General features: G+C 33.4%; 1 protein-coding gene across 1 annotated transcript in view; it reads left to right on the top strand.

The window, feature by feature from the left end:
- The window catches only part of LOC129989173 (probable cationic amino acid transporter), a 56,099-nt gene that overhangs the window by 35,897 nt on the left and 4,987 nt on the right, over positions 1-15,215 (top strand). The window contains exon 3 of the mRNA XM_056097541.1: positions 10,778-11,283. Within this exon, the coding sequence (XP_055953516.1) occupies positions 10,778-11,283 (506 nt within the window). The remainder of the gene's footprint in view (positions 1-10,777; positions 11,284-15,215) is intronic.

Below are 15,215 nucleotides of genomic sequence, written 5' to 3'. Positions count from 1 at the left end.
AATAGAAAGGGGGATCAGTAGCTTCTGAGGGTAAAGACCCCTGAACACCCGAGGGCAGAAGTCTGACTTCTAGCTCATACGACTATGACACTCACACACTCCTTTGCACAACCCCTTTTTTACGGGGGGAGGGACTCTTTCACACATCTCACAGATAGAACACGGAATGAAGAACAACCATGCCCGAACCAGGACTCGAACCCGGGACGCCTAGATCACGGGGTAGAAGCGCTATACCTAGGCCAGAACGGCGGCAACATAGCATATCGCACAATGTTTTGCTATATTCTTCAGTATTTTTTTACAATATCAGGTAATATTGCGAATATTACACAATATTGTACAATATGTGCGGTGTTAAGTTGGCGAGTATATCCTCATTTATACTATCTACCCCAAAAGAAATTAAACTTTTAACCTTTCTTTATTCGAATATCTAATACAAATGCAACCTAGATTAGGTAAATTCATTTTTTGTTGTTTCATTTAACCTTTAAAACATTGCAATTTGAATTTTTTTTACAAAATACTCATTCATATGGATTAAGATATTGTTACGAATCTGTGATGCGGCTTTCCAGCATAGTTGGGCCCATGGGAGGTCCCAGAGCTTGGCGACAAACTTGGTGACCATTTGGCAACTTGGCGACGAATTTGGCGACTTTGGTGCCAAAATAGATTATACACGAAGCATCGAGAATTTTCCCGATCCGTCCAGTAGGAACGGAGATACGCCTCGAACGTTCCTGATTGGTTGAGAGGCTTCTAGCCCCGTCTCCTGAGACCTATAAAATGAGCTGCAGCTGCCGGGGAGTGACTTGAATTGAGTTGCGAACCAGTGGAGTCGAAGAGTAGTCGGAAGCGAAAGAGTAGTCGTCGTGGGGAACCAGATCGGAGAGTTGTAGTCGGAAGCGACAGAGTGAAGAACTGGTCTTCCAGGGACTAGCGGAACAGCGACGGAGTCGAGCTGCTGTTGTATGCTGCACGTCTCGGCTGAAGATAATCTTCTGCCGAGAAGATAATCTTCTATATTCTCTTCTGAATATATAGTTGTCGTTTTTGTGCTGTCCTGTGTGTCTTCGTATAAATAAACGTCGTTGTTTCATTTTCTACTGCCGTCTGCTGATTGAGCGTTCTTCACACCATATCACTCCCACTATCCAAACGAACCCGGAAATTTCGTAACGATATTAAAGATATAAAAAGAAAAATATCGAAACAATATGAACGTATCAGGAACAGATTTTATATCCGCAAGATACGTCAGAACTATTTAAGAATTAAAATAACTGCAGGCTAAAAGAAGATTAAAATAAACTGATAATTCCTAATCGACCCTTTTTTTTATTTTAAATTGGAGGACAATGGATCTCTTATGAGTATGTATTTACAATATCCATTGCCTCAGGATATATAACAAAATAAAAAAAAACTCCTTTATATCGTCTAATATATGAATTACAGTAGTCGAATGATTCACAGTTTTTTTTTTCAGATGAATTTATTAGACAACAATTAGGTACGCAAATTTTCATTTTGAATAAGCTCTCAATGATGCCGAATACAGATGTTCTGCAAATTACCTGACAATTTTGAATATCATTGCTTTATGCTAAAATAAATTAAAATTCAACCTTTCTGAATATGATAACAGCTTTAAGGATAATTCTTGATGATTTGTCCTAAATAAATAAGTCATGAGATTTGGAAATCTGTGCTGTCACCTGCTTCATATGCGCACCGACATCTCTTACGAAACAACGAATTCATTTAAATATTTCTTGTTGAAAGCTATTTTTAATATTCATATTGATTTATTAGATAATAAAAACAATCTTTCTTTATAAATATTTATTAATTTAATAAGCGTATAATATCATAGGCGTACTCATACGACATTAATTTAATGAACCTTAATGTCATTATGCGCAATCATTTCATTTAATGATTGCGTCTTTTAACCAATCTAAATATCATTCTTCCGACATATCCCTCAAAATAGAAAATGAAATATTAATTCATTAAATAATTTTATTATAAAATACTACGGGGCTTTATCCCTGCTCGCTAGTCCTCGCCAACCCCAGTATTTTCTAATATTGTAAACGATGTTCGTCAGTTCCAGTTGGCAAGTTTTTAAACTCCACTGGCCATTCGTTCAATGCTGGAAGGTTAAATTTTCTGTGATGAGAACATATATTTTCCGATTGGTCTACTTCCGATTCAAAACGCAAAACCCCATGATGAGAATACTTATATTTCCAATATTTAAATCAATTTTTCACATTTTGCCCACAGTTTAGTAATTTCACGATCAGAATTTCTTTATAAATTATCAGATTCTCGCTCGGTCTTTTTTCGCATTTTTTCTTTATCTGATATCACCCCATTACTATTTCAAAAAAAAAAAAAAAGAAAGTAAAGAAAAGAATAAAAATACAGGGTTACCACGTGTATCGATTAAGTACTCAGACAATTGCTAGCCGAGGGTGTAGAGCGTTGGATTCGCGTCCCTTTGGTTGCGAATTCGAACCCCGCAGGCCGAAGACTCCCCGCGTGTGTGGGGTCTGGTGCACGTAAAAATCTGTTGTGGTTACAAAGTCCTCCATGTCGAGAGTAATACCACTGGGGATTCTGCATCAGGCATGATCGTTCTCTTATTCAGGTCTAAATTACGATCTGTGGATGAGTGAATGAAATGCGTGAATGAAGTCCGCCCGTAAAAAGGGTTGTGACGTGTCTGTAGCTAAGTCGTTCTCTTGTCCCTAGATGGCTCTACTATAAAAACAAGAGACGCTCTCCCACCGGCTTAAAATCGCTGCCTTCGTAACAGCGGGCTTGTCCATGGCGTGTGCAATAAGAAACAACAACAACGAAAACTTACTCGAAAAATGTCAACAAATCAGAAGACTATTCATTAGTATTGCTCTAAGTGGTGTGTCAAAAAGTAGAATTAACAAATAATAAGTAAATTTGTACATTTAATTTTAACCAGCGGGAATTATCTCCCAAAAACTTTCTCGCCTGCTTTCTAATAAAGAGTTATCCCAGTCAGCGTCTTGCATACCAGTGACGTATGATAGTTACGAAATATTAACATTTGGCGTGAATTTAGCATTTTGACTGAATGCATCGTCTCGTCTTTGGCGAATTATTTGGCAATTAATCCTTGGCATATGTTAATATTATCCAAAAAATCGAATTTGTGTTTTAGACACGTTTTTCTCAAACGACTGAAACAAAAAATTGACACAAAATTACACTTGTAGTTACAAAAATCCATACCATATTTGTGATATATAATTCACTACGTTTTAAAGTTTTCGCGTTTACTTATTTCTGAAAATACAGACCAACAGAGGGTTAACCCATTGTTGGATTTGGCTCAAAATTTGATAGGTATCTTACCTTTAAAAGTTAAATCTATATGCCGAATTTTGTCTATCTAGCTCCCTTCGTTCTGTAATTATCGTATTATTGAATCGTATATTTGAACAACTGGACAGACGTACTGCTTCTGAACAAATTTTACTCAAAATCTGATAGATACCTGTACATTTAATGTAAAGTCTAAATACCAGATTTCGGTTGTCTATCTTAAATGGTTTTTAAGTTATCTTTGTCACAGACAGACAGACATTTACCAAAAATATGTTTTCGGAATTAAGGGAGGTCTAAAACGTAGACTCATCAGAATCTTGAGATCGAATTTTTTTTAAGGTTACTATATTTTCTCCATACTTCGTATATGAGAAACTAAGAATGCCCATTTTATAAGAATAATAGAATTGAACTTAATTATGAGCATCCGGTGTGAGGTGTACATGGCAAATTTAATTCATCTAGCTGATTGGATTCCTGAATGTATATATGTATTTATATTACAGGATATATAATCCCTCTCCGCTTCTCTCTATTATGTTTTCAGTTTTGGAAACTTTGGATCGAAAACTTTTCATTTTATAAAGTTGATACTGTCAAACTTTAATTGTGAATATCTGAAGTGACGCTAACGTACCAAATTTAATTCATCTAGTTCACTAAATTTTTAATGTACATTTGTGAATGTATTATGGACAAATAGAATATAATTCCAATTTGTTTGCGGGAGGGGGAATTCAAAGAAATATAAAAGGGCAAAATTCATCAAAATATGAAGATCGAATGTTTTGATTATTACTGAATCTCTTCTATGTACATTTCGTATTTTCCTTTTTATGAAGTGAAAATAGTTAAAGAAAAAAAAAACCGCAAAAAAAAAATCGTGGTTTTATTCAGCTGATGTCGTTCTTAATAATACCGCATGTTCCTTTGTACCGGAAACTGAGAAGGCCAGCTTATCAAAATCTTTCCGATTTCAGCTGTTGAGAATACACACAATGACTGTTGATTTAATCCTTTTTGCATGAACTTTTTTTCATACAAAGAAAAAAAATCTCAACGTTTATGTAATCCAGAATTCCTTTACCGCATTGATTCTCCATTTATTTTTATTTCAAATTCAAACTTGTATCGTCTGATGATTTTTGTTCAATTTTGCTTCATTTATGAAATTTTGGAAGCTTGAATTTTTAAAAATAACCATCGGTAATAGTTTCCCCAAAACTTTCTCGCATATTCTTTAATAAACTTGTTATTCCTAAGAAGGATTTGAACAAGTATTCAAAAATCGAATTTGGCCATCAGACGCGTTCTTCCAAACCGATTGAAACAAAAATTTGACATAAAACTATACATAAAGTCGCAGAATCACGTACCAAATTTGATATATTTAAGTCACTATATTTTTGAGTTATCGCGTTTGCATGTTTTTGAAAGTACAAACCGACAGACAATCAACCCTTTGTTCGATTTCGCTCAAAATTTGGTTGGTGTCTTTAATAAATATATTAAAACTGTTTATCTATCTAGCACTTTTTGTTTTGAAGTTGTCATGCTAACTTATATTCGAACAGCCAGACAGACATTCTTCCTCTGAACGGGTTCTGTTCAAAATTGGATTGAAATCTACAAATTTGGTTTTAAGCCTGTATATTAAAATTCGAAGCGATTTTTGTGTTATTCTTGTCACAAACAGACAGTCGCATGTTTTCCCAAAATGTGCTTTTCATATTCAGGGAGATCTAAAATATGGAGATTCGTCAAAATCTCGAGTTGGAATTTTTTGACGATTACGATATTTTCTCTGTAATACGAAAACAAGAAAGAAACAATTGTGTTTGTACATGCATGCGTTTTAGAGCTCTACAGGATCGATCTTTTTGCCTAGAGATGAAAAAATATGGCATAAATGTGTTTTGAAGAGTATAAATGTGCAGCTCTGAGAGATTTTTTTAAAATTCTTAATTAAAAAAATTTATTAATTGGATTTTTTAAAAAACAATTCCCGAAAATATGGTTCCACAAAATTGATTTTTAAATCAATAAATAAAAAATTTGTCTTTAGGATTATACTAATTTAGCTGTGTGTAAAGCAGTTTCTAAATTTTGGCGACATTTTTTTTTTTTTTTAAATTTTCTTTTGTCAAGTTTTTATGGCTAAATTTCATTGTTTCAAAAAAAAAAATTCAAAACCCTTTCATTGTTCCATCTAATATTTAATCATATGATTTTGGCACACAATCGGAAAAAATCAGGCCTTTATATTAAAAAATTTAAAATCAAAATAAACTTAAGATAAGTTTTGCATACTTTCTAGAAAACTACCCGTTTTCTTACCCTTCAAACTATAGTTTGCAGAGCATCTTAAATTCTTAAAACTGAAATAATAATCCAAGCATTTTAGAATTCCATCGGCTTGTTTATTCTTTCAACATAACAGCGTATCTTACAAACATTGCCAGATTCCAGATGGTTTACAATTGATCATCAGCTATTATACAAAAAATAAACCAAATAATATTAACAAATATGTTTATCAAAGAAAAAATCGTTTGCATTTACTTTTTAATAATATTTTAACAAAATAAAAATAGTAGCAGTTATTAAATGTCTGAAAAGGAATCGTCTGCTAAATGTCTATTTACAGATTTAAATTATGATATTTACCGAACAATAAGTGCAAAATGACAAGCAATGGAATTAAAACATGAATATTTTTTTTATTGAAGCAAAAATTAGATGCGATTTATTCCATTGATAAAAAAAATAAAATTTTAGTAAATAATTAATTTTTTAAGAAATAGGTCGAAACTTTTAAAAAAAGGCACAAAATATTTTAATATTAATATGAAATTCTAATTATGTGAATGATCAAAATATCCAGATGCATTGAAAGAGAAATACTATTAAAAGTGATACGGAAAAATTGAGTCCTAAATACTTCAGAAGTTGCAGAACTATTGATCCAAAATTCTTTTTTGATGACGTGGTCAATAGTTTTCTGCCATGACATTTTTCTTTTACACATGTTACAACAAGGAGGAAAAAATAAAATAAAAAAGGTAAGTAAAAAAAACAGAAAACTCTTATCTCCCCCCCCCCTTTCTCATAAGGAAAAAAATAAAATCTATCAGCAATTGGTTTGTGAGACGTTACGCTTTTTTTTGTCTCCCCAACCCCTCCTGGCCTTGAAAAAGGAATTCTCAGAAATGTCAGAGTTTTCTGTTCCAAATATGAAAGAAAATTTAGAGAATTAGTAATGGAAAAGCATGAAAATTTAATATCTCTGAATGGTACAGACGTATTCTGTTTTTCATGTTCGGTTCCAAAGTTTATAATTTTCATCTATACTACATTTTTTTAATAACATCTTTGACCAAAAAAAAATCCTTAATATTATAAAGATATGGTTCAGTTGAAAAATGCTCGTTTACTTAGTTTAAAAGTTGATTTTTTACTTGCAAAAATCGAGTGATTGGAGGATTAACGCTGGACTTTATTTCAACTGATAACCAAAGAAAGTATTTGTTCTGTCCTAACTTTAGCATTGGCAAAGGTATGTCACTGAAAAATTTTATGAAATATTAAAATTAGTTTGAATTTCATTTCAACAATAAAAGACGTTATTTACAAATTGTGTTTAAAATTAATCTTTAAAAAAATTTGTGAAATATAAGAAAAAACTGAATGGAAATAAAATGCATGTCACTAAAAAATTAAACTTTTTATATTTTAAAATATTGTAAAGGTATTTTTATACAATAATAAGTCCCGATACTACTGAGGAATAAAACATTAAATTTTTAATTTATTTTTAGTTAATTATAATTTTGAGAAATACTTCCTTAATCAGCAAAGAAACAAATTCGTGCCAAATTCGGTAACTGTAGATTCAACGCTCTGCCCTGTCCAGTCTTTTGGCGATTTTTATATCACACAATTTACAGAAAATGTAAGCCAGCCTTAAAATTTATCACATATTATAAAATAACCTTTTAATATTATTATGGCGTCGCGGTTAAAAGTAGTAAACTCTTTATGAACAAAAGTAAAAATGTTAAAAAATCCCAAAAAAAAAAAAAAAAAAATCGCATTGATGCTGGAATTTTCACATTGGCGACATTTTTACAGGCATCTTAGAACTAATTATCGGACTAGTTGCCCTTTTTATATTAACTACTTTATACAGCTTTACGCATTTGATAATTTAGAATGAAAAATTATGCAAATCGGAAGTAAAAAATAGCACTTCCATTATTTACTGTTGATAGTTTTCAAATCCTTTTTGAGATTCATTATGTCAGAAATTTTATTATACAGAATTAAAGACTGCTGAATTGTTTAAATAATGCATACAATATTAAGTATTGTATAAATTGGAATATCCATCTTTCAATAAAAATGGTTGAAACAACAGTAAATGAAAATATTAGAAATTAGTAGTAAATTATTATCTATAAACTTTTTATTATATATATATATATATATATATATATATATATATATATATATATATATATATATATATATATATATATATATATATATATATATATATATATATGTATGCGTGTGTGTGTGTGTGTGTGTGTGCGCGCGTGTATGTGTATGTGTGTGTGTGTGTGTGTGCGCGTGTATGTGTATGTGTGTGTGTGGGTATGTGTGTGTGTGTGTGTGCGCGCGTGTATGTGTATGTGTGTGTGTGTGTGTATGTGTGTGCGCGTGTATGTGTGTGTGTGTGTGTAATTTAATCCAAATTAATTTCCTAAATTTTTGCCTAATTCGGCCCATGTCGGGGTCATTCTAAAGTGTTCTCTTGTTTCCTAATTCCATTCCACTGTTGAAGCTTTGTAAAAATGATGCGCCATCAGTTTCACGTGCCAAGTGAAAATGATCCCTTCGGTGCCCTTATCCAAGGTGAACACGAGTATTCAATTTACACGTGGCTGGAAATCCAATGTTATATAATACTAGTGATCATTTGTTTCGTTCCTTCCTTACTTCTGCTTTTGTGCCGTGCTGTGGCTGACGTGCCTTGTCCGCGTCTCTGCTTGTAAATAAATTGCCTTCTCGAGATGGATTAAAATGAATTTAAAAATGTAAATGTCTCTTCAATGTCTTCAAACTCGCCTTCTGCTTCAACCAAAATAAGCATTATATATATATATATATATATATATATATATATATATATATATATATGATAAATTACAATAAAGCATTAAAGACTAATATTAATTCCTTTTTGTTCCGCATAATATCTTATATTGCTTTAAATTATGCTCGTATATTTATGATAGAAAATAATTATCAAAAAATATCGTTCGATTCACTATCATCATTCCTCGCTGCTTGCCTGTTAGTATGATTCACTAAGCCAATCATTTGAATAATGGTTTAAATCTTAACCCTGGAATGCTCTCAATCAATTCAAATCATTACTATCATTCATCGGAACTCTATTATTAGTTTTATTTACTGTACCCACTGTTGGACAAATAGGATAAAACTATCGCATGGCTGAAACTGCTGAAGTGAAAACGCATTTTATATTTCAACGATACTCTTAGCCCACAATTGGACTAATGGGCCATGGTTGAGGAACATGAAGCAGCGGGAGAAGAAAATGCATTCTTCCGAATGTGTTTTAACCAGTTCAATTCATTACCATTATTCATAGGAGTTTCACTATTAGCAAAATTCACTCAGCCCATATTTGGTCTACTGGGCTAAGGTATACCATAGCTAGCTAAAGGATATATATATATATATAAAACGGCATTCTACCGTCCGTTTGTGTTTTAACCAGTCCAACTTGTTATTATTATTCATCGGAATTCCATTATTAGCAAAGTTCACTAAGTCCACCGTTGGACTAATGGACTGGGGCATACCATAACTGAAGAATGTGAAGCAACGTAAGAAGAAAATATTCTATCTTCTGACTGTCTTTTTTAACCATTCAAGCTCATTATCATCATTAATTAGAGTTTCATTATTAGCAAAATTCACTGAGCTCACCATTGAACTAATAGTTTAGTGGTGACAGGGCATAAGAATATGAATCGGCTGAAGAAGATGAATGGATCTTATATCTCATGTGTAGTCTTAACCGGTATTATTACATGTAGAAAGATCTGCGCTTTAGAGATGAATAGATATCTACATGCTGGATGATTACTGAGCTTCCAAGTTTCCCTCTTTTTTTCTTTTTTTTCAAGTGAAATAGGAAATAGACAAGTTTTTAAAAAAATAATCCCTAAAAAACATTTTCCATCCGAAATTATAAGATCTGAAGTCATATATGTCAACCACTTGGGTATAATTTGACTAACAGAATATACTACATTTTCATGAGTAGAGATGCATAATCCACGATTTTTTGAATAACAAATAATTTTGCTATTGTTATTTTTAAATATTTATTCCAAATATTTGTTATTTCAATCATATTATTAATTTAATATTATTATTTAATATTAAATATAAAATTTATTAATTGTAATTAATACTTAATTTACTAATTTAAGTAACTTGTGATTGAATTAATTTATCTATTTCAGCTTACTTCTTAAATTTAATTTTTTTTCAAAACTATTTATTTAATTTCTTCATTGGAAGAAACCATTTTCTGAAAAATTTGAATTAAATTTAAATGTCATTTCTTTAAATTGTTTACTTTAGTTCTATATTCTACCAATAGATGGCGCCAGCAGTAAATGGAATATATGCAAAATCAAATCACAAGCAATTAAGAACGATTTGCATGGAACAGTGCATCAACACATACGAATACCAGTAAGACCGGTTACTCTCATGAAGTGGAGCGGCGACTTCACACTTTCCAGTGAAGTCACCGCTCCGATAAATTTCAGTGATATGCAATTCAGTGATGCAATGATTCCAATAACTGGTCCGTTCACTTTTCAATCCGTTCGCAGATTTCTCCTTTTCTGTTCGAGAGCTTCCATTGGACAGATCGTATCGATTGTTACTTTCCAGTGAAGTCACCGCTCCGGTAAATTTCAGTGATATCGTATCGATTGTTACTTTCTATCGTGATCCAAAACCTGTAATCGAAATATCACCAGTAAGATCGTCTCAAGGATTTGAATCACACCCCTCTTTGAAAAGTATTGATCACTTGTATTTGTGACTTTTTGATATTGGTTACGTAATAACTGCTCGTAAAATATTCGTCATCCCTATTCATGAGAACTTGATTGAAGGATTAAATTAATTGTAAGCTACACCAAATTCACTAAAACACTTTATTGGACACCACTTTCGAGCGCATGAAATAGATTCTTTGTTGTAATAGTTTGGGATCTGTGATTAATACTCTTACATTGCTGATAATTCCATCTGTAATTCTAATAAAATTCTTCTTTTTCAGGTTTTGACAACTTCAGCTCTTTGTATACTATTTTTCTCTGGGCCACAGAGCTTACTCCGCATTTCCCAGAAGCAAGTACGACAGAAAACTGCAGCAGTACTGGGACCACTCAACTCCATTTGTTTCATTCTTGTTCTCACTCTTCTACTCATGGTGTCTCAGACTGGAAAATTCTTCGAAACCGGCAAAGCAACGACAAGTGACCACACTATTCTTGCAAACAATATTCTTCTGCTCATCAGCCTTTGCATTCTGGGCATTGAAACATTTTATCCTTTGCATTTTATGATTGAGGATATGGCAACAGACGGACTTCTTTTCAGGACTTTTTCAAAAAAATGGAAGCCATTTTGTTTTCCCATCGCTTCCTGCGGCGTTCAGATATTAACTGTAACCGCCATTTGTCTTCTGCTAGTGTTTCAATCCGTGCTATCGCTATTGATGATGTCGGTGGTGTTTTCGCTGATGGTGAATACCTTGGTACCGTATCTAGTCCTCATTCAAAGGTAATTTTTTAAAAAGAAATCAGCTCAAAAAGCACCTCAAAAACTTTTTAGTGTACTTCCTAATACATTTTTTATGCCAGAAAACACCTTACATGGCATTGTAAGGCCATATACTGTAGTACCAAATGTTAATATTTCGTATAATATTTATGAAATAGTGATATATGGCGGGAATTCAACATTTTCACTTCTAATTCCATCCATTTAGACGTTCATTCACTCTATGCATGCTGCTACACAGCACACACAAACCCGCAAGATAATCGCCTTTCTAGAGTACAATTCAAAAATCCTCCCTCATTATCTTAATCTTCTATCAATCCACTCACATTAAATGTGCGCCCAGTGCAAAAGGGGCAATAAAAATGGACAGAGACGATATTATGATGAGTTGTATATTCAGCCTTTCAGTCCATACCATGCCAATCCTGACCGCTTTCCGCACTGACAACAACTTTGGAGTGCCACCACTCCACTGGATTGGCATGCAGAGTTTGAAATTTTTGATAATTACAATACTTTCTCTAAACTTTGTATATGGTTCTATAGTTAATGTTTCCATCCAAATTTTCGTATTGGTTTTGATATTGTTCGATTTTTTATTGTAATCATGAAAAAGTGCCATATAATGATTTTGTATCTCGGATGCAGATATTGAATGTGAACTTTGTTTAGTTGTTGTTGTATTGATATTTTGTTATAATGAATTTGTAAATGTAATATTTTGTCGCATATCAAATTGAAATCAAAATGGTGGTGAGCACTTGATTGTGTGCTTTGCTACTTGTACTCACCGGAGGGTGTCTCACCGAAATGGTCTAGTGCCAGTGTTTTGTCCTTGACTCTACAAGTTATACCAGTGTTTCAAGATTAAGAGACCACATCTCTGTTCCGTATGATCATTGGCTGGAACAGAGTTAATTTCTGAATATTTCGTATACAGGAAAGGAAAAAAAAAGGATAGAAAGAAAGGATGTGGTTTTTTTATTTTATTACAACCATATAAAACAACTCTGGTCTAATTTTTCTAAAAGTATTTGATCCATCATGGTACATGGAATCAATAATTGAAATCAGTAGCTATAAAAAAACATTTACACCTTAAGTGAATGTATGGTTAAAAATTTATGAAGATTATATATCTGCAAATTACATCCTGTAATGAAAAATGTTTTATGTTGTAGAAACAACGGAAACTGTAATGATTTATTTTAGCATTTATTCATTTGTCAATTTGAATCACATCAACTTCATTCATTTATAGCATATGAAATCAATGATTGAAATCACTGGTTTTAAGAAATATTTTCTCTTTATGTGAACGTTGAGTAAAGAAATTTCCGAAGATTATATCTTCAAGTTATATCCTGTAATGAAAATGTTTCACATTTTATAAATAGCGGAAATTACAATACATTGATGTTATTATGTAATCGCTAGCGGTTTTAAGACATTAAATTTCATGTTCAATAAGAAAATTATACAGAAAAATATAAAAAGATGAAAATAAAACTAAGTCAATAATATAAACCACCTTGATTTATAAGCGAATTTTATAGAAAACGAAATGTTCTAAAACTCTTCAAGGACTTTTTTTTTCTATCCGAGTTCTTGGTAAGGAGGGGGGGGGCAGGGGAGGGAGTAAATAGTGTACTATAGACACAGTGAATTATAAATGTACCCAAATATTTACCTTGAATATAAGAACTGTGGTAATAATAAGGTTTCGGATTCGGGGTGAAACCCGATTTCATTGAAGAATCGTAAAAGGCTTTCTTGCAGGTTGAATTTGTCTGACGCAATTCAGAAACATGAAAATGAGAGCACCACCTCAGATATCATTAGATAGTTCCGTAGCGTTCACTCTTAGAGTATGAAATCCCATGCTAAATTGTAAAAGTTATTTGATTCTCATGTACTCTACATTGCCTCATCTACATAACTTGTTAACAGGTTCAGTTTAAAATTTGAATCACACCTACACTTCAGAATCTAAAAATATGTACTATATTTTGTCAGTTTTAATTTTTGGCGTTTTGAAGGTGTCACACTCCCTTGCATTCGGATATGCATACTTTGTGGTGAAAGCTTATAAGCCAGTTAACAGCTACGCTACTCGAGCAATTGCTTTTGTATCGTGGTCATGTTACTGGACTGCGAACCAAAAGGTCCCAGGTTCTATCCTCGCACATCCCAATCCGTCACATTGGTGACCTCGGACGATGAACCTTCAACCTTCGTACAGCTGTTGTGGCGCCATCTACCCACAGCAAACCAAAGTCGTCAGACTCACTTGACGCAGCAACCCAAAGTCGTCAGACTCACTTGACGCAGCAACAGCAACCACTCACCACACACGCTCGCCATAACGCTTGGCGCTACTCAAAATGGGTATAGGCGCATTAGAATCAACAGCTAATAATACATCACCACTCAACAGCCATATCATTCGTCTCACTGGAGGGAGAGTCTGGGGTGGAAGCTTATAAGCCAGTTAACAGCTACGCTACCCAAGCAATATCTTTTGTATTGTGGTCATGTTACTGGGCTGCGAATCACAAAGTCCCAGGTTCTATCCTCGATCAATTCAATTCGCCACAACTTCTAGATTTCGTTTAAAATTCGATATAAGTCTATAAATATGACTTTAAGACCACATATATTTATAACCAATTATAAACGATACTCAAAGCGTTTTTTACTTATTTTGTTCACGGACAGGCATAATCCCAAAAGTATTTTGCTGTTGCTTTTGCACCCAGAGATGTGAAAATTTATCAAAATCAATTATCTCTTTATACTTTTTTGTTGTTGTTGCTGTTCACAATACTTTCTCTTTGTATATTTTGTATAGGAGACAGCAAAAAGGAGAGAGCTCTTTCTTTTTTTATTCATCAAAATATTCGTTGTCAAAGGATATTTATATTTTTCTCTGACCCATAATTTGGAGGTTAAACAGTTTAGTTTCATGATATTCGGACAAAGTAAAACATTCGTTGGTATTATTAATATACCAGAATCTTTCATACCTTTCTATGGTCCCACTATGTCGAGATTAAAATATGAGGTCTTTAGATGAGTTAGGTTGAAAGAGAATAGCATGTGTAAGATATATTATCCTTGTACTTTCACAATCGTACAAGAATGATAAAAAATAAGTAAAAACAATGTCAATGATTCATTTCTTCATAGTTTCTTCTTACATGCACCCCCCCCCGGTAAGAAAATCATTGGAATGATTAGTAATAAGAATCTGTACGACTGTGATTAGCTCTAGATCCTTGAATAGTATTAATTAATCATATGCGCCTTTTATAAGCATTTCCCCAACTGCAAACACATTTTTCTTTCATACTGTTACGGATTTCCCTCTATCACTATCAATCCGTCGGGTTCGTTTACTTGTGTATTTAGTGGTTGTGTACGGTATGAAGATAACACAACACAATGATCAGTCCTTTCAGTAGACGAACACACAACACGTTTATTGACACTACGACACACAGGACAGCACAAAGACGACAACTATATACAGCATAGAGAAGACAATTATCTTCAGCCGAGACGTGCACACAACAAGACTCTACAGCAGACAGTAGCGCACAGCTTAGCTCAGCACTAGCTTGACTCCGTCGCTGCTCTGCTAATCTCTGGAAGACCCGTTGTTTACCGTCGATTCCGACTACCCCTCCGGCAGCTGCAGACTGCCTCCTTTTATAGGTCTCAGGAGGCGGGGCTAGAAGCCTCTCAACCAATCAGGAACTTTCGAGGCGTATCTCGGTTCCTAATGGATGGATCGGGAAAATTCTCGATGTTTCGGGTATAATCTATTTTGGCGCCAAAGTCGCCAAATGGTTGCAAAGTTTGTCGCCAAGCTTTCGGACCTCCGAAGCGACACCCGGACTCCGTTCCAATACAGATGACTGTAAAAC

The sequence above is a fragment of the Argiope bruennichi genome, chromosome 10 (genome assembly GCF_947563725.1).
Source record: "Argiope bruennichi chromosome 10, qqArgBrue1.1, whole genome shotgun sequence".
In the NCBI taxonomy this organism is placed as follows: Eukaryota; Metazoa; Arthropoda; class Arachnida; order Araneae; family Araneidae; genus Argiope; species Argiope bruennichi.
This window is presented reverse-complemented; position numbering and strand designations above follow the sequence as displayed.